We start from the raw sequence: 20,480 nt of genomic DNA, 5'->3' as shown, positions 1-20,480 counted from the left end.
GGATATTTGTAAAACATGTTTAAATGTTGTAGACACGAGTACACAACATATGTACATCCTTTATTCTGTTGGATATCAGAGTGGGTCAATTTTAGCTGAAAATAATTCACAAATTGCTCACTGGCTGTTGCCATATTTCTGTGAATGTCTTTGTCATGTCACAGGTGGTTTTAAAGCAGCAATCCCACATAAGATGTTCACTTTTCTTCCCTTCTTTTAAATAGAAGTTATGTAACATTTAAGAATGCACCTCCGTTTTCTTATCTAACTGCCTACAAATCATTAACTCTTACTCAAATTCCCTATGTGGGGCGCAAAGCACGGCTGCCGGTTACACAGGCACATACTCTCAGCATGTAAGGGGAAAACAAGAGAGAGCGAGAACAAGAGGAAGGGATTGTACAATACACAGCTCACAAAGCTGAGAGGGACATTCCAAAGCTTCTCTGCTCACTGCATCTTGTACCATGTGACCGATTGTCGTGGTAGTCACATGGCACTTGCAGAATTATAAATGATTACGAAACAAATCATTTATAATGATCTAGCTCAAGATTTTACTTATAACCTGTCACAGTGATGTTACAAACACTACATTGTTTAGTTGGATGGGTTTTTTAAAAAAATCTTTTTAATATATAGGCGAGGGTTGGGTACGGAATGCCGGCTTTCAAGATCCCAGTGGTCAAAATCTTGAAGACGTTATCCCAACAGGGTTAGGATACCGACATCTGTCGGTCAGTATCCTAACTCTCCCCCTCTCCCTAACCCTAACACTTACACGCCGATGCCTAAACCCAGCCCTCTGAGAGATTGTAGATATCATTTTAGTTGGTAGGGACATTATGTTAGCAATTTGTAATGAATACCGTTTTGATGTTCTTTTTGGCGTCTCAGAATGCTTTTTATACATTTAGTCAGTGTTCTGTCTGGAGATGGAGCTTACTTGTAGAATAAAGGAAGGTATTTACGAGAACTGCTAGTAAGGATGTGTTGTGACATTTATTAGATAAACCACATCTCTATGCGGTGATCATCCGCTCACACAGACAAGCAGCACAGACAGACACGAGGGACATTTTCCGCAGTGGCTCATTAATATCAGTGTCATCTATATTTCATCTCTAATTTATTTGATTTTTGGTTATGTTCTTGGATGACCTCCATCATCTCAGACACAGGACGGCTGCACCATGGGTGTAAAATCTGGTACACGGGGGACTTAGTTAATTCCATCTCCTCACCATTCATTTTTGACAGGTGAACCAAGGAGGGAAATATAATTTCTTTATTAAGTTATTTATACTGCGCTCACATATTCCGCAGCGCTTTACATGGAATATATCAGTCATTCACATCAGACCCTGCTACAGAGGAGCTTGCAATCTATGGCCCTCATTCAGAGCCGTACGCTCTGAGCAGAGCGCACGCTCTGAATGAGGGCCGGGCTCCATTTTCATGGAGCGTCCTCCTGGACGCTCGTATAGCTGTGGGTCACCACCCACAGGCTATACGAGCGTGCATTTTGATGGCCGCGATGGTCGTGACCATCGCGACCATCGAAATTGCGAGCCGGAGCCTGCGGTTGAGGTTTTCAACCGCAAGCTCCGGAGTGATTTTGGCTCTAACAGAGCCAAAATCACTCCCACTGACATCACTAGTGATGTCAGTGGGCCGGCTTCTGACGGGAGGCACGCCCCCGGCACGCCCACCAAAGGGGGCGTGCTGTCAATCAACATTGACAGCACGCCCCCTTCGATCGGACACAACGAGCGAAGGACTTTCCTTCGCTCATCGCGTCTGGCGCATGCGCACGACGGAGCTCCCTCCGTCGTGCGCATGCTCAGTGCCTAACATCGACCCACTTGCGAGCGGACAGCCGCTCGCGAGTGGGTCTGAATCAGGCCCTATATTCCCTATCACATGTACACACGCGTACAGCACTAGGGTTTCATTTTTGGTCAGAAGCCGTTTAAACTAGCGGTATGGTTTTGGGGTGTGGGAGGAAACCAGAGCACCTGGAGGAGACCCACGTACACACAGGGAGAACATACAAACCTGACACAGATAGTGAAGCTATAGGCTGTCTGGAAGAGAAATAGACTTCATTGTGGGACAGGGGGAGAAAGAAATGCAGGATGTACCATAGATGGGTCTAGCACTGGAGATATCCAGCCAGAGATCATGAGAATGTCTCCATCAATGCTCTGCCATGTAATATGAGCAATGTTAGTGATGTGTTATAGACAGTAATAGCCAATTTGGTTTTGGTACTATGGTCCTTATTCAGATGTGGATGCGATGCCGATATTTACGCAGATTAAGCGATTGTTACCCAAAGCATGTAAGTCACAGTGCACACGTGCAGCGATTGAATTGCACTGTGAGCCTGATTCAGAGCCGGACGCTATTCGCTCGTTCAGAAAAAGGGGCTGGCTATTTAAATTGAGCGCTCGCTCTTTGCGGTCTGTTGACGCCTCTATGTCTGAGCGAGCGAACGAAACATGCGCTCGCTATTTTGTAAAGACGCCCCTTGGCCGCTCGCATCATACGTCATCTCCGCTATTTATTTGATTAATCGAGTACATCGAAAGGCGTATGAACTGCTCGCTATTCTTGTGGTAGCATTTTCCTACCGCAATCATGCGAGCAGTTCTGGCTAAAAGACAACCAAGTGACGTGGTCGATGACGCTGCTTTGTTAATTATGCACACCCTTAAACGCCCGTTTTGACCGTTCGGCACGCCTGCGTTCGGATCTCCACTCCCCGTTTTCAAGCACCTTCCCCTGTTACCACCCACAAATGCCTCATCCTGTCACTCAAATTAGCAGGCACTCGCTATTTTGCGAGCACACGATTTCCGACCGCACTGACTGGCTGGCGCATGCGCATTACAACCCATGTGCATGCGCAGATGTGCGAACATCGCTCGGAGCGAACGAGTGGCCGCTTACGAGCAGCTCTGAATCAGGCCCTGTGTTCTGGGTGTCCATAAATTAGCCGCTGCCTCCTCGCTGGCAACAGAAGAGCCCTCTGACAGGTTTATTTATCAAACAATGCAAAACTTAGAGAAGCGGAACCAGTGGAGAAGTTGCCCATGGCAACCAATCAGCTTTGAAGTAACATTTATTAAGTACAGTCTATAAAATAATAAGTAGGAGCTGATTGGTTGCCATGTTTTTCACTGCTTGATAAATAAACCCCTCAGTGTCTGGAGAGCGGCTGTGTCTGCGGCAGCCTAAGACTTACTCAGAAGACTGACGGCCGCCTGATCTACGTTCGATGTTTCTGCTTTTGTGCGTGAGCGGCGGATGGGAGATGCTGTCAGTGGGCGTCTCTACATCCACACCTGAATCAGACATCGGCCCTTTTGTGATTCTGCATAATGTTCTGCTTACAAAGAAGTTAAAAACACTGGAAAATACAGAAAATGAATGTCACAAAGATCTGCACTGTTATATATTTACTTATATAGTCCCAGGATATACTGTTGCGCTTTATAATTGGGAACAAACAGTAATAGAACAGGACAATAACAGACAGATAGAGGTAAAGGGCCCTGCTCAAATGCTTACATTCTATAGGGAAATAGGCATTGATACACAAGGATAGGCGCTACCTATTGCATATTGGCCCAGCCAGATTGCAGAGGTGCTTTGCAGACTTTGGAGTCTATTTACTAAGTAGTGTTAGGAGACAGAGTGAAAAGTGATAAGGTGACAGCCAATCAGCTCCCATCTGTCATTTTTCAAACACAGCCTGTGAGATGGCAGTTGGGAGCTGATTGGCTGGTACCTTGGGGCCTATTCATCAACACTAAAATAACGTTTTTAAGGACATTTTCCTTAAATAACGTTATTTTGGTATTCATGAACAGACTTAACACAGGAGATATCACAGATATCTCCTTGCTAAGTCCCCCTGCGTTAATTTCCACACTCCCCATACATTAGTATTAGTACATTATTACATTAGTATGGGGATGTGGAAATTATGGTATTCATCAAATTCCGAAAATTATCAATTTTGGGAATTTGATGCAGTTACTATTCGCCACTGTGAGGTGGCGAATAGCAGAATCCACTTACCTGTATCAGCGTGAGCAGGTCCCCCGACGAGTCCCTCCGGCGCTCTGCTCCGTCCTCAGGCTCCGGAGGCTGGTCGGACATGTGTGCTCCCCAGCAGAACACAAGAAAGTTTAGAAAAAGAAAAAAATTATTATTTTTTTTTCTAATCTGTCATGTGGTCTGCTGGGAAACCACATGACAGACCAGCAGGACGGAACCAGAGGCTGCTGCGCGGACAGGTAAGTCGGGGGGGGAAGGTGAGCGGAGGGGGGAGGGGGGGTACAAAACTTACCGCATCTGTAGGTAGTGCTGCGCATGCGCTGGTTTTACAGATGTAACAGCGCATGCGCAGCACTATTTCCAGACGCGATAAGGTAGTGTAGAGAGGGAAAAGTATCTATTTCCCGAAAAGCTGTCATCGCAAAAATGACAGCTTTTCGGAGTAGATACTTATGGAGAGGTGGAATGATGAATTCCACCTATAATTAGCTAGAACTCTATGAGAGTTCTAAAGCTAATTATCTCCATTGAATTTTTACGTTTAATGAATAGGCCCCCTTATCACTTTCTTATAACTTTTCACTCTGTCTCCTAACACTGCTTAGTAAATAGATCCCTAAATGACCCAGTCACACAGGGATGTTAGCTTTCGGTCAGGATGAAGTGGAAAGTGAAGAAAGAGAAAATATGTAAAGTTATGTGTGTACTGTATATAGGGGAAGTCATTGGGTAGGATAGCTTATGGAGGTTAGGTGGGTGGTCCTGGAATGTGACAGGTGAGGTTCCATGGTTAGTACATTTTGCTGTAATCTGATGCTTTGACACCTCCAAATGTTGTCAAAGTAGGGAGTCCCCTACCTGGTGGTGCCCGTAGGCCGAAGCCTCTTCAGTCTCAGTGTGTCCTGTCCTCACTCATTAGATACAACTACTGGGATTGCTGTCAGAGGCAGGAGGGAGGGGTGGACGGGTCTTGCTTTACTTGTGAAATGATAAATATTCACTCTCATATTTATCCACTCAGGGCCCCTGAGATTTGTTATTATACATAAGGGATGTGTGTACTACTTTAAGTCCAGCACCTCCGCTGCATCACAAGGAGCCTTCTCACTAAACGGCTACAACAGGTCAGTGGCGATCATGCACTATTCGATACCACCTAACTCTTCAATAACTCATTACAGTCATTCTGCAGCGTGAATCTCAGATCTTATTTATTCATTTATATTTCATTTAAAAAAAAATGTACATCTTGTATTTATTAGTATATGTGGTAGCTGCCATATGTCCTGCTCTGCCAAGGCAACATGAAAAGTCACCCGTGTGCGCTAACGTGTGACAGTATAGTGTAGAATTATAGGAGGCGCGATTAGTTTTCCTCCGCTATACAGTTAGAATAAGAGTTAGAGTACTGTAAAGAGCCCCTAATAATAACTCTCCTCTCTCATTTCACTCTTCGTCTCAGGGTAATGCGCGCAGCGGAAGAGACCACGTCTAGCAATGTCTTCCCCTTCAAGATGGTCCACATCAGCAAGAAGCATCGTACTTGGTACTTCTCTGCAGCTTCTGAAGATGAGCGGAAGGTAGGCCTCCCGGTGCCGGGCGAGCACAGCGCAGGGTTCTCTCAGGGGCGCCTGCGTTTGCCTTTCACAAAACACTTTCAATAAGTTATAAATATAGAAAACGTATAATTGTTCTCTTATTGAGGCATGATTCAGACGCAGGAGCGTCTAATACCGCTTCCAATTTTTCACACAACTGAGACACCCCCTTACAGCATCTACAGACCGTGCAATTCCGCCACTGCGCGTATTTAGATGCACCATCGGTCGTACCACCAAAGCTTACCCCGGCCCTATGTCAGATGCAGTCTCTCCATCCGAATATGGCCTCCTGTGCGAGCGGCTCTGCGTCTTTAAACGCAGCCACTTTCAGCGTCACACCTGCGCCAGCTTCACTACCCCCCCCCAGTTGCCTGCCAGGAACACCAACTAAAATTCTCAGACCGTGCGTCCGATTCTGTGCTGCGTATCCGTGCGCAGACAGTCGGGACGCATGCGTTGTGTGATTTAGACTCAAGTGCACACTTAAAACTTTCGTCCATTTGTGTGCAACATGTACACTGCGCCCACCTCTCAGTCAGGCCCTTAGGGGTAAATTTACTGAAGTGAGAGTTTTTAGAAGTGGAGATGTTGCCCATAGCAACCAATCAGATTCTAGCTATTATCTTCTAGAAGGTGCTAGTTAAATGTTAAGCAGAATCTGATTGGTTGCTATGGGCAACATCTCCACTTCTAAAAACTCTCACTTTAGTAAATTTACTCCTTATGCTGGGTACCCACTGACAGATATATTGGCCGATCTATTGATCTGCCAATATAGTGTGTACCCGCGAAATGTCGGTGAATGTCGTTGTTCACCGACATATCGCATTGGCTGTGCTGCACAGCCGATGGACAGATATGTCTGCAGGCCGCCCGTACACACACAGCGGCAGCCGTGGGGAGGGGGATGGGACACGCCCCCCCTGCCTGCTGGGACACGCCCCCGAAACTGCCCCCTGGCCGCTGGGACCCGCAGCCAGACACAGATGATGTCCGTTCAGTGTTCAGATATATCTGCAGATCACTCGATCTGCTGATATATCTGTATAGTGTGCTGTGCATATTTATCTATTTAATGGTCTTGCATATTGATTAGCATGTATATTTGAATGCAGCTTAATTTACAATAATCACCGCTTATTGTATAGAAATGGATGCTACACCTGAGGAAGGAGATTGACCATTACCACGAAAAGAAAGAAACCATCACAGATTTGAGGTAAATGTCGCAGAGCAGATTATCTCACGTAATGAATATGAATGATTCCACTGGGTCATCTGATTGCAGTCTTTATAATAATAATACTTTGAAATAGATTCTTATATCTTTCACTTTTTGACAACTACTTGTCATCAAAAATGATGATATCTTTTCACCACAGTGGCTATTTCAGGACAGACGTGAGACCAAATGTAATAGTCCGCGAGCTGCAGCGGGTGCAGATTCCTGGGTTTTAGCAGGGAGATTTAAAGTGTATTTTTTTTCTTTTAAAATCAAATACAGGTTGGTTTTGCTTTTAAAAAACTTTTTTGAATCTGGTGGCTAAATCGCCATGAGATTCAAAACGCCACTTTCTGCAGCTTGGCGGCTATTACATTTGGCCTCTCTTCCATGTCAAAGAGTGATAGAGTTAATAAAGTTTGCGCTTGTTCATTAAAAGCAACATATATACAAAATCGTACAGCATAGCCCTGTCCTGCTCCTATTCATATATATTTATATTTCACATGTACATTGTCCCATATATATATCTGCACATAACAGACTTGCCACGGACGACGATTGAAGTGTTAGAACACTCAGGGGCTTATGTTATAGCCTGCGATGTGCAGGTACAGACGCGATTCCGGCTAGTCTGTCTGTATATTTAAAGCAGCAATCATTTAAAAGGCAAAACCAAGCTGCTTTTACCTTTTACATGATTTCCTGTTTTTATAAATACTGTAGAATCGCTCCTGTAATACAGAGCTATGGATCTCTAACAAGGGTGTAGCCAATTGTCTGTCGTACTGAGCTGCAAAACGAAGGTAAAAAGAACTAGCTACCTTTTTTAATTGTAAATTGTTGTTTACCTTGTAGTGACACTGATTCAGACACAGACAGTTTCTATGGATCGGTGGAGCGTCCTGTGGATATTAAATACGTACACAATCCAGCAGACGGTACGATATGTTTTACGTATAAATCCTGCAAGTGTAGAGTCATTGGTGAGAAGGGTTTTAATGTACAGACCGATACTAATCTTTATACGATGCACCAATTTTTTTTTATTCCTCCTAATCGGCTTATCAAAAAACTGATGATACTGTCTTTTATTTTCGCTTTTGTTTTTTTCATTCTGTGGACTACAGTTCCGCTCTGTGTAAATGTGCAATTCTTGGAATTAAGGCCCTGATTTGCGAGTGCTCGCTCTGAATCAGGGCGGGACGTTTTTTTTTTTTTTGTTAAGGCCTCCAGGCTGCTCGCTAAGCTGTGGGTGACCACCCACAGCTTTAGCGGGCGGCCTGGCGATGGTCGAGATTATCGCGACCATCGGGCTTGTGACGAGACCTTTGTGGTAGGGTCTCGTCCACCCACCACAAGCCTCAGTGAACTTCCTTCTCTTATAGAGCAGGAAGTTCACTACTGACATCACTGGTGATGTAAGTAGGGCCGCCCATAAACGGCAGGCGTTCCTTCAGGAACGCCCTCGTTTGTCCAGCCACCCCCCTGCACGCCTACAAAATGGGGCGAGCTGTCAATCACAATCGACTGCCGCCCCGTCTTGTAGTGAGTCCCGCAGCGAGTGAAATTTCACTCGCTACGGGGCTCGCGCACGCGCAGTGCGCACACCGCACGTGCTATGTGCTCGCGAGCGAATCTGAATCAGGCCCAAGTTGGTTACTTCTACTGGTATTTGGGATCTTTCAGTTATTCCAGCCAAACATGACAAATTTTGCTGCAAAAGGCGTTGACAATATACAACTTATTTAATACTCTGAGCTAAGGATCTGTGTAGACGGCCCCCAGGGATTTGCTCTTATGCTGCTTTCTGCATATAGATGGTATGAATTAAACATGCAACTGCTGGCACTAACCAAGCCCAATCTATACCCTGACAGACAGCTGGCAGGACGAAGATGACGATGAAGAAGATTACGTGCGACCAGATGGAATTGACGGTAAACTATTTCTACTTGGTTAGAAAAATCTATTTCATGTTATGTTATGCATTGTAGGGCTGCGTTCCAAGCTGTGGTAATCTCCTTTATTTGTACAGCAGTGCGGAATATGTTCAGAAATAAAATAATATTGATAGGTATCAATATGCAAACCAAATAATTTAAAGATGTCTGTAGCTGTAAAGTGTAGTGTAAAGTTGATTAAAGTAACTTGAATAGTCCTATCGACAATTCCTTGGTGTTGGAATTCAACCTTGCAGTCTCTGTACTGGAGAAACTGTATACTGGAGCGTTACAGGAAGTGGACGGAACAGACTAGTGCGAGCTGTGTCTATGTTCCGTCTTTCACTTTTTGTAACACCTGTGTGCATGAACTCTCTGTCAGGTTAGGGATCCGTGAACCGTTTTGAAAACCCAATTAGTGCTCCATTCATACTGCAGTGAATATAGGCCCTCATTCAGAGCCACTCGCTAGCGGCAGTACGCTCGTTCCGAGCGATGTTCGCACATCTGCGCATGCGTACGGTTTTTAGTACGCATGCGCGAACCAGTCAGTGCGGCCGAAAATCGTTGGTACGCAATATAGCGAGGGCCTGCTATTTTGAGTGACAGAATGAGGCGTATGTGGGTGGTAACAGGGGAAGGTGCTTGAAAACGGGGAGTGGAGATCCGAACGCAGGCGTGCTTAAAGGTCAAAACGGGTGTTTTAAGGGAGTGCATAATTAATACAGCAGCGTCATTGACCACGTCACTTGTTTTTTTTTAACTCAGAACTGCTCGCAAAATAGCGGTTGAAAACACCAACCACAAGAATAGCGAGCAGTTCATACGCTGTACGATGTACTCGATTAATCTAATAAATAGCGGACATGACGTATGGTGCGTGCGGCCAGGGGGCGTTTTTATCAAAAAAACGAGCGTATGTTTTGCTCGCTCGTTCAGACTTAGAGGTGGGGACAGACTGCAATTTGCGAACGGATCATTTGAATAGCCACCCCTTGTTTTTGAACGAACGACCACAAATAGCGAACGGCTCTGAATCAGGCCCATAGTCCAGCCATGGCGTAAAAATCCAAACTCTTCCGAGGAAGTATATGAGAATGATAAACACTATTTATTTTCATTATTGTATTATTCTTCTTATTATTTTATCTTATTTTTTAACGAGTGATTTCACTGTTTGGTTTATCTTATGTAGATAGCGCACCAAGTTATCCACCACCACCAGTTCCAAGGACACCAAAGCCTACAGAAGAACCTCAAAGGAGATTTTCTGCATCGGCAACACCAAAGCCCCCGTCTCCTCTTCCTCGCCCCCAGAAGGTTTTATCTCAGTCAGACTTGACAGGTTCACGGAAAGATTACAGCATGTCTGATTCAGGTGGGAGGCCTCCTCCAATCCCGGCATTCCCACCCGCTCACAGACCAGGAGAGTCACTACCTCCTCTTCCTCCGATAAAAAGCTTAACTGCCAAAGCTGAAAAAGAGTTGAATCATCCCAGAAGAGAGTTTCCACGCCTTCCGGTTTCCAGTGGTGTAAAACCACCTTCTCCACCGCCGCAACGACCGTCTCACCGAGTGTCTCCAACAGTCTTACCTATGTCACCTTGTCCAAAAAAAGACCCCACAACCTGTCAATCCTTGGAAACCAAGATTGGTTATCAGCAGCCATGTGCCATGGTGAATGGTTTGTTAAACATAGAACTAAACAATAGGTTCAACAATGCACCTCCTCCGGTATCCGTGAAACCTCCAGTCACACCTCTGGCTCCAAAGTTAACCATAAAGCCTGAAGCGACTAAACCAGGCACAGCGAACAGTCACCCCCCGCCGGTTCCAAGAAACAAGCCCAGAATATTAATTGATGTAGAGAAACCACTTGACACACCTTCACCTTCTGTAATGCAACCTGTACTCCCCAAGCCCCGAACTGTGCTGAAACCTCCTACGCCTTTAAATTCACGAGCAAGAACTGTAGAATGTGATAGACCCGGATTCTCATTAAAATCGTAAGTACCTGTGTGACTTTTGTAGTTCAGATTAGAAATATTTGGGGTCTTTGCATTGGGGGGTTATAGGGATTGGGCCTCCACATCTGTAGTAGATGGGTGAAAATCTTTCCCACACATCTCCTTTCCTCAAAGCTTTGGACAACTTCTCCAGTCTATCTCTCTCCAAGGCTTTGATACATCTCCCCTTGAAGGTCTCCGAAGCTGACTGATATTTATGTGCTAATTTATGTTTATTGTGTGTTTATTTTTCTTAAGCAGAAAGATTAACTTTATTTTAACTGGGGATTTATTTCGGAGCAATGTTGATCTAATACCGTTTTACTGGACTGTGGGCCTGATTCAGACCCGCTCACGAGCGCATAGCGCTCGCAAGCGGGTCGAGGGTCCCCCACTGCGCATGCGCACGCTGGAGCCGGCTCCGGCGTGCGCATGCGCGAGGCCCGGCCAGCGACGGGCGCTCCGTCGCTACGGGTCTCGCACCAAAGCGGGGCAGCTGTCGATGGTGATTGACAGCTTACCCCATTTTGGAGGTGGGCAGGGGGGGTGGCTGGGCAAATGGAGGCGTTCCTGCAGGAACACCTGCCGTTTGTGGGTGGCCCTACTGACATCACTCGTGATGTCAGTAGGTGGACTTCCTGCTCTATTAGAGCAGGAAGTCCACTGGGGCTTGCGGCCACGAGACCCTACTACAAGGGTCTCGTCGCAAGCCCGATGGTCGCAATGGTCTTGACCATCGCGACCATCACGTGGCTGCTCACATAAGCTGTGGGTGGTCAACCACAGCTATGCGAGCGGCCAGGAGGCCGTCTTTAAAAAAAAAAAAGGGACGTCCTGATTCAGAGCGAGCGCTCTCAAAGAGCGTCCAGCTCTGAATCAGGCCCTGTGTACAGAAACAGCGTTATCGTCTCATTAATCAATAGACCAGTCGCTTGCTGTACAGTAAATTACTTGGTGTCTTGATTTCAGCCCACTGATGATATATTCTCTGTCTACCTCTAGGAGATCTTCCCCTGACGGGCAGAGTGTTAAAGACATCCCAATAGATGATAAAAGTGACAGTGATCAAGATTATGAAAAGGTATAATATTACTCAGATCTATTTCTACATGATATTGCATCACGTGAAGTACGGGTGAGGTGTGTACTTTGCCCATCACCCACACGGACGGTAGCCCAACATTACGTATATCCAAGTACATGATGTTGAGGTGATGTTGGAGCAAAGTTGTGCCGCCTTTATTAGAGTTCACACATTGCTCCAGTGGCACATCAAACTCACGGGCATGACGCATAATTTAATCGCCCCTTTAAGTTCAAAAACACTGTTTTTACTGTCATTAAAAGAACGTTAGGATCATTAGTCAGGTTCCTTATTGCGAGGTATGGAATGGATACAAAAAAAAATTGTTCCCTTATCAAAATTTGAATGAAAGTGTATCTGTCTCTTACACGTGGTGGAGGAAGACTCTTTGTAGGAAAAAAAGAGGGAGAATCCAGCCTATTTATTCATTAAGCACCAATGACGACATGTACACATGAAATTCCTAGTAAACTGTTCTCTGGGAAATTGAGCAGCTGAGTTACTACTGTAAATGTCGGTTCATCCATGTTGTGTGTCAGAGAGGTTACTGGTTGCTAGTGAACCACCATGGCTTTTTTCTACAAAATGGCTGCCTCCACTGTGTTCCTTGTACCATCTGTTGTCCTCTGGCTAATCAATTAGGAAATGGTCAGAGAGGATAATCATTTAAATGATTAAAATTCTGATATCTATAAGGATAACTCAGCTTATTATTATTATAATTTATTTATATGGCGCCACACGTGTTCCGCAGCGCCTTACAAAGCTTACAAGCCATGCATGTCTCCGATATATTCAGACTGTCATCTCGTTTTCAGGTTCCCTTGCCTGCTACTGTCTTTGTTGATACCTACGATTCTGCAGATGTTGAAAGGTATTTTTTGTTATTATTATAGTTTTATACCCACATTCAAAATGTAGTTTTTAACTTAGATAAAAAAAAAAAAAAAACGGAAGGGCCTATTGTTCTGTTTATCAAATGGTTGCCCAGATAAATAAACCTTGAGTTTCCTGATCAAATATCACACAAGGCTTTTCAACATGGTGTTTCCTAAGAGGCAAAGAGGAAGTGCTAAAAACAGTGTTTCCTGTCTGCTGCTTCCTGAATGGAGATTGGGTGAAGGACATATAACCCAAAACATTACTTTAGATAAAGTTTTATATGGGTGAAAAACGTGTAATGTGCTTTAAGGCTTCGTAGCCAGTGTTTTTTCATGCATAAATGCTAATGAGACCTCGCCTACATGGCTAGCAAGGATTTACTTGTACAAACAAAGACAAATATGCATGTTTGTGTCAACCTGTGTTCTCTATGAATATGTTTGAGTACTTTGAGCGTGTTTTCGGCAGGAATTAGTGATCTTTTTACATACCGTGCATGCTACATTTACCATAAGGGCAATACAGCCTTGGTACAACATACCAAAGAATTTATGAAACGTGTAGTATGTATATACTTAGACAAACATATTTAAAACTGCCATACACACCATGCAGCTTGCTGAAAATAGAAAAAAATACCATAAAAGTTGTATTTTGTAGTGGGTAAAATCATTATTAGATTGTGTAGCCAGGTCATTTTATTTTTAAATAAGTAGTCTAAATTTTTATGACCTTCCAATCCCGCTACCTCCATTACAGGTCTTCTTCTGGGCCCTGCTGTTTGATCAGTTCCAGCAACTATTGTGAACAATAGTTCTTAAGTAGTGTAGAGGCGACTTTTAGGCTCCTATTTATAAAAAAAATGTATTGCGACAATAAAAAATAGAAAATCATTGATCAATGTACTTTAACAATAAAATGTTGCTGAGGTAACTGAGTGATACTGAGCTGCCTCAGCAACACTAGCTCGCCGCGGGAAAGGTTTCATTTATTGTCTGTCTAGGCCAGTCTCTGTAGATTTGGGTATGTGTGAGCGGGCTCGGAAAGTACAGATTTGGTATATTGGGTAAAGCGAAAAATGCCTTTTTCCCAGTGAAAACGTTTGTTTTATTCCAGTGGAGCTTTTTTTCCGCTGATAAATTTGCCCCTTTGTTTCTGAGTGAGGTGACAATTGTGGAAATTGAAACGCGTGGGTTACTTTTGATTGTCATAGCTGACGGTGCAAAGTACTTGGGGACAAAGCCAGAGGGAATGTGACAAAAACATCTGGATTGGGTTATGTTTCATTCACTACATCAAGAACTACAATAATATTATCATGGGCAAGAACTGTTTCATCCAATAGTGCAGCAAGATGACCCTGTGGGAGATACTTTGCTGTACTCTAATCTCTAGTAGTATTACGTATGTATAAAGCACACAGGTATTGTTGATGCATTTGGCCTATTGTTAAATATTTCAACATTTCCTATAAATTACTATGCACATCAGCCAAGCAAAGTCCACTCCTGCTGCTACGCTGAATATATTTCTGTCCAGCAAGCAGATGAAATGAGAGTCTTGTCCCTGTTCACGCTAGGAGATAAATGAGTGTATTGTTATTTCAGGATGTTCAAAGCTACGGATACCAGAGGGGGCCCCCTGAATGGACTCTTCTGCATTAGAAATTCTGCAAAGGCCGGAAAGGTAACCCCTGTGCTGCTCGCTGGATTTCTTACATCTTACTGTTTTCTTTAGCTTTCAGTTTTCTTTATGTATTTTCACATCAATTTCCTGTTTCCTGGCCGATAAAAAAATAAATTAAATAAAAATAATTAGTAAAAGTGGCACATTCACATCACTATAGCACTGCAGGGCTGTGCGGCCTCTCTGTAGACAGGGCCATATTCCCTAGCAAATCTTCAGCTGCATAGAAATTTTTGTCGTGCTGCGTCCATGGGGCTAGGTAGGAACACTGGCTTTTTGTGGCTGGTACTGCCCAGTGTGGTCTATCCCCAATACATTTAGGGTTTCCTATATAACATTGATGCTTTTGATGAATGCTTTGTGATAAGTAGTCAGATTAATTAAAATAACTGTCCATCTCCTTTTCTTCTGAAGGTTCTTGTTGTATGGGACGGCGTTGATTCAAAGTTAAGAAACTACCGCATTTTTGAAAAGGTTAGAAACATTATAATGTATACACACTGCTTGTATTGTAAGGTTCATCTCGGATCTCTTATATACTAGCTATATTACACTGTGCTCTCCTCTTATAATTGCTGATTTACCAAAAGGTAATAGAAATAAACTCTGCTCCTCTGAGCACTAGTTTAAGTAACAGGGTGTATTTAGGCCTGGATTATAGGCGGGGCGGACGGGGCTGTCCCCCAGGACCCCCACACATTGGGGGCCCCACATTGCCGCAAACATTCAAAGCCAAACTGGACCCTCTCTGGCCGGCTCCCAGCAGCAGACAGCAGTGACAGGACAGTCACTGATGGACCGTGGCTGACATTGGAAGCCCCTCCCCTTGCTCACATAATGCCGCAGTTTGTGGGTGTATGGGTAGGGGGCGGAGCCTAATGCAGTGAATTGCCTGCCCCCATAAGAAGCCTGATGCCACAAGAAGTAGTGTGTGACTGTGCGCACTCTGTCACTTCCCTCTCTCCCTCCCTTCCTTCCCTCCCATCCTCTCTCTCTATCTCCCTCCCCCCCTCTGTCTCCCTCATGACTTTTCTCTCTCTATCTCCCTCCCTCTCTCTCTTCTTCCCTCCTTCCCTTTTTCTATCTATCTCTCTCTCCCGCCCTTTCTGTCTCTCCCTCACTCACTTTCTCTCGCTCTCTCTCTAACCCCCCATTCAAAATCCTGCGTTTGCCCCTGGCAGTGTACTAGATCATTTCCGCTATGCTGCCAGAGTCGGTTCCCAGCAGTGTTGCGGACATGATGGTATGCTGCGACCTTGCTGGTCAGTGTAGAGTCCGGGGACAAGGTCAGGGGCATAGTAGTCGCGCGTGGGGCCGCGGCAATTTTATTGATAGGTCCCCACAACTTAGTTGCCGCAGGGACCCCACAAGCTGCCAGTTGTGCAGGGGGTGGCCCTGCTCTGGATGTTCTGCGCTGTTACAACTCTGCATGTATACAGGAGGGGGTGGTGCTCCAACTCCCTGGTTGGCTCGGGCCCCCCAAACAGACACACATCTGCTCCTGCCCCCTTTCACACCCCCATCAGGTCCCCCCCCCCCCAACCCCATGCCTACTCTGTATATTCCTCTCCAGAAGGACCAAAAGACAACCTTGGTAAACAAACAAAATGACCCTGACGACCATTTGTACCTGTCGACCTTCTTACATGTCGACCTTTTGTCCATGTCAACCTATTGCCTGTCTAACATCTGGTGTCTATCTAGACATTGTCTACCTTTTTACTGTAGATCTTTAGATCGGTTCATCAAATGTGTTCTGTGTTTCCCTTCTATATCAATAGAGCTTGTTTCTGGTAGTGACGTAGCAATGCCGAACTCATCTTACAATCCGTTTGAGGTCACTTCCTACTGATATCTATACACTACTCTTCTAGGATCCATCAGTCTCCTCAGCTTGTTACATTATTGTATTTTCATTCTCTTTTCTACCCCATTGTTCTACTCTAATTGCCCTTCTCTATTGTTTTAGGGCTCCAACGTTTACCTTGAGCCAGATATGTTATTTCCAGATGTTGCTTCTTTGGTCGAACACTACTATGAAAGCAAATTGCCCAGCCACGACAACCTGCTTCTTAAACATGCCTATGGATGCTCCAGTAACTCCAGGTGACGAGAACGATAAGGACATATTGCATACACTGTTTAGATGGTCGAAACTATGGACATTGATGAGGTGTGTTGGTGTTCACAATACAAGTGGTAAACCTGGTCAATGCATATCTTCACGGGTCCATGTCCTTTGTCCAACTTCATGGAGGACACACACGATCAAGGTTTCTACTGTGTACATGTGATGACTGGGGAACTACATTTAATACAGAAAATATCCAACTCCAGCTGTGACTGTTTCGTTGTTACGTGTGTATTTCCTCTGCATGGAGAAGGGAACATAAAGGCATATGAAATGCAAACAAGTCGATTTGAATTATCGATGATGGCTATAACGGAGAAGGAATCGTGGAAAAGGAGGATTTCTAAAGAGTACAAGTGAAGAATTAATGAAGAGATGGACATTGAATTATAGGGTAGATCTGTGTTTAAAGACCAACTATGATATTAAAGTGCACGTGACACTTTAACACCATACATACATATAGTGGCCCATACTGATTGTCATGAGGAGAGCCATGTACGTAACTGGACAATTGGCGCTTAATAAATTGACAGCGGGCATTATCAATGATTTTGTGTAACATTTTCCTAGTTCTCACATCTCAGTTCCGTTAATTGGCAGAACATTTCTGGAATGCCAAGGTACAAATAGAAAAATGCTACTACTGGGAACATCTTCAGAAAGTTGCCAATTAAAAAAATAATTATTTACATATGATTTTTTTTCTTGTCCATACCAATTTATTGTCTGCTCGTAAGAAAGGCATCTCTGAGTCATGTAACCTAGATACCGGGTGTCTTTAATCTTATATGTGCCACAGACCATTTTCCTTTACAAGCTTGTAACAGAAGTAGGCCCAGACCAGAGATGTGGTGGATGTCCACAGATGGAGTAGAGGACCAGGCATGGGGTAGGGGACCAGGGAAGGGTTGAAGTATAGGACCGGGATGGGGTACAGAACCAGGTAAGGGTTGGAGTATAGGACCTGGGATGGGATGAAGGACCAGGTAAGGGTTGGAGACTAGGACCTGGGATGGGGTGGAGGACCAAGTAAGGGTTGTAGACTAGAACCTGGGATGGGGTTGAGGACCAGGTAAGGGTTGGAGTATAGGACCTGGGATGGGGTGGAGGACCAGGCATGGAATGTAAGAGCAGGGAAGAGTTGGGAGTATAGGACCTGGGATGTGGTGGAGGACCAGGGATGAGATGGTTAACCCCAGTGCCTCAAACCCCAGACAGTTTATGAAAACTTGTCCTACTCATATTGTAATGTGTAGGGCATAGTTCTGATTTGTCTCGTTCACCTTTCATTTCCAGCTTGGTTACATTTATTTATTTTGTTTTTTAATGGTCACTGATACTGTCTGTTTTGGCTACTGTCCACACTTCTGATAGCCTAAGATGTCTTCTATTGTGTTTATCACTTTAAACAGAAGATATCAAATGTTTGAAGGCAAGTTATTACCGTTTTTTATTTGGTGTTAGGACTGAGGTATTTTTTTACACTACAAAAGTTGACCTCCATTAATAGAGGAATAGGGATATATTTGTCATATATATTCATTATAATTTTATGTTAGAATTAATTTATAACTAATTTACTCATACAGACATTGTGTAGATTGTCAGCTGTGCTGCCACCACTATTCCAGGGAAATGCATTACCGGAGGCGCTGACTTGTGCTCAATTGAACGTCATTTAAGAACTGGAAAAATTTCTGCAAAAGTGGATATTTTTATGAAAAATGTACCTTATCCACCATGCACAGATCACATCCTCATTCTGTGTTTGAAGCTCTGAAGCTTCGGTCATCTGCTTGATGTGATGATAGTAAATGGTTGTACTTTTTGTATAAAACACCTGGAGCCAGAAGTGTACTACTGAAAGTAAAAGGTCGAAGCCCAATCACCATCAAAAATCCAATCAGTCTGCAACGACATGCTAATAATGAGGTGTTTTCAATGTGCGCATCCCCAACTTATGCGGTTTATTAGAATATCACATCCTTCTCATAGGAATATAAAGATGCGGCCAGGGTCCACAGTTTCTCCAGTTCATAAATGACCATCCATTATGTGCTACAAGACGACACCATAAATATTATAACAATCATTATCAGGAGGTACTTAATAGTTAACTTTGCACATACAGTAAACAAATCTTGCTGGTGCGTACACACGGACCAATTTTGCAGGACGATAAGAACGATAACAATATCGTTATATCATTATCGATCATATCTTCCTGTTTTTGGGCCCCTTCCAACCTCCAAATGATGGTCGAGGCGTGGGCATGGATGGTCGATATCGACCATCGTCCGTGCATGCAGGCCAAGCTGGTCGGTATTGACCAGGTTAGCCTGGTTACTATAGGGACCCGCGATCGCTGACCGCGGGTCATTATAGCCGTTTCGGAGGTTGGTGCATGTGCTGGATGTTCGATATCGAACATCCAGCACATGCAGGACGATCAGACAACGATATCTGATCATTGTCTGATTGCTCCGTGTGTACGGGCCAAAGGGATATTTACTAAACAACACTTTTACAAACCTCTAATTTTATTGTTGCCATTAAAGAAACAAAAATGGCGCTTTACGTTCCATAGCAATACCACTGGATAAAGCGCATAAAGTTGGCAGTTTGTAAAGGCGCCATTTGGTAAATATACCCCTAAGACTTTAGCTAGGCAGCTACAATGGCATGTTCCTGCTGTCCCATGGCTGTTGTATGAAATCGCCTACACTAGCAGAGCTGGCCATTCCAGCACTAATATGTTGCATTTGGGAGGGAAGAAATCATGACATTATATGTATGCAATATTATTATATTATGTCTTGTTCTGTAATTAAAATACATTGTTAATGTTTTCAACTTGCAAATTGCTGTTACAGTTGTTAAATAAAATATTTTTATATCTAGTAAATGTTTTTTTGTTTTTTTTCTTTTTCTCTCTCTCCCTATTAGTAACATTACATGTAGCGGTTCTGGAGGTGCTCCGCGCGCTCTGCTAGGACCCCCTAAGAGAACTAGATTATTGAACTTCTACTATTATAGACTTTTGGTGTTTTCATAATATTAGGAGGTTGTACAGAAACATTATAACAATATATCAGGGTTGGACTGGCCCACAGCAGAACAGGGGAAATTCCTGATGGGCCCTACTGCCTGAGGACTCAGGGCCTGATTCAGAGCCGGACGCTCTGACCAGAGCGCTCGCTCTGAATCAGGGCCCTCCTCCATGAAAATGGAGCGTCCTCCTGGACGCTCGTATAGCTGTGGGTGACCACCCACAGCTATAGCGAGCGTCCATGATGATGGTCGCGATGGTCAAAGACCATCGCGACCATCGGGTTTGCGACGAGACCCTGCAGTAGGGTCTCGCTGCCGCAAGCCCAGGAGTGATTTTGGCTCTATCAGAGCCAAAGTTACTCCCACTTACATCATTACTGATGTCAGTGGGGCCGGACTCAGACGGTAGGCGTTCCCATGGGAACGCCTCCGTCTGGCCGCCACGCCCGCCAAAGGGGGCGCGCTGTCAGTCACCATCGACAGCACGCCCCCTTTGGTGCGAGACCCCGAGCGACTTATTTCTCGTCGCTCGCCGGGTCTCGCGCATGCGCACGACGGAGCTCCCTCCATCGTGCGCATGCACAGTCTCACAACATCGACCCGCTAGCGAGCGAACTTTGCTCGCGAGCGGGTCTGAATGACCCCCTCAGCCCCCTGTCTAGGGTTCCCTTATCAAATGTACAGTACATTAATGTGGTTTATATAGACAGGATCGCCATCATATGCTTTAGTATTATACATATGTTACATTATACTGCATTTCCAGATCTATGGTATATTCACTAACAGTGCATTGCTGTTAT

At 44.5% G+C, this 20,480-nt stretch overlaps 1 protein-coding gene across 3 annotated transcripts in view; it reads left to right on the top strand.

Annotated features, from left to right (window-relative positions):
- Window positions 1-19,531, top strand: part of SH3BP2 (SH3 domain binding protein 2) — a 101,717-nt gene extending 82,186 nt beyond the window's left edge. For all 3 annotated transcript variants that reach the window (XM_088454984.1, XM_088454985.1, XM_088454986.1), the window contains 11 exons: window positions 5,090-5,192; window positions 5,531-5,648; window positions 6,818-6,888; window positions 7,750-7,832; window positions 8,772-8,831; window positions 10,030-10,840; window positions 11,843-11,921; window positions 12,743-12,798; window positions 14,414-14,492; window positions 14,907-14,966; window positions 16,462-19,531. In XM_088454984.1, the coding sequence (XP_088311110.1) occupies window positions 5,090-5,192; window positions 5,531-5,648; window positions 6,818-6,888; window positions 7,750-7,832; window positions 8,772-8,831; window positions 10,030-10,840; window positions 11,843-11,921; window positions 12,743-12,798; window positions 14,414-14,492; window positions 14,907-14,966; window positions 16,462-16,602 (1,661 nt within the window). In that variant the 3' untranslated portion in view covers window positions 16,603-19,531. The remainder of the gene's footprint in view (window positions 1-5,089; window positions 5,193-5,530; window positions 5,649-6,817; window positions 6,889-7,749; window positions 7,833-8,771; window positions 8,832-10,029; window positions 10,841-11,842; window positions 11,922-12,742; window positions 12,799-14,413; window positions 14,493-14,906; window positions 14,967-16,461) is intronic.
- Window positions 19,532-20,480: the final 949 nt, after the last annotated feature.

The sequence above is a fragment of the Taudactylus pleione genome, unplaced genomic scaffold (assembly GCF_031769625.1).
Source record: "Taudactylus pleione unplaced genomic scaffold, aTauple2 ptg000638l, whole genome shotgun sequence".
NCBI lineage: Eukaryota > Metazoa > Chordata > Amphibia > Anura > Myobatrachidae > Taudactylus > Taudactylus pleione.
Note: the sequence above shows the minus strand (reverse complement) of the source record. Positions and strands in the feature narration are given on the sequence as shown.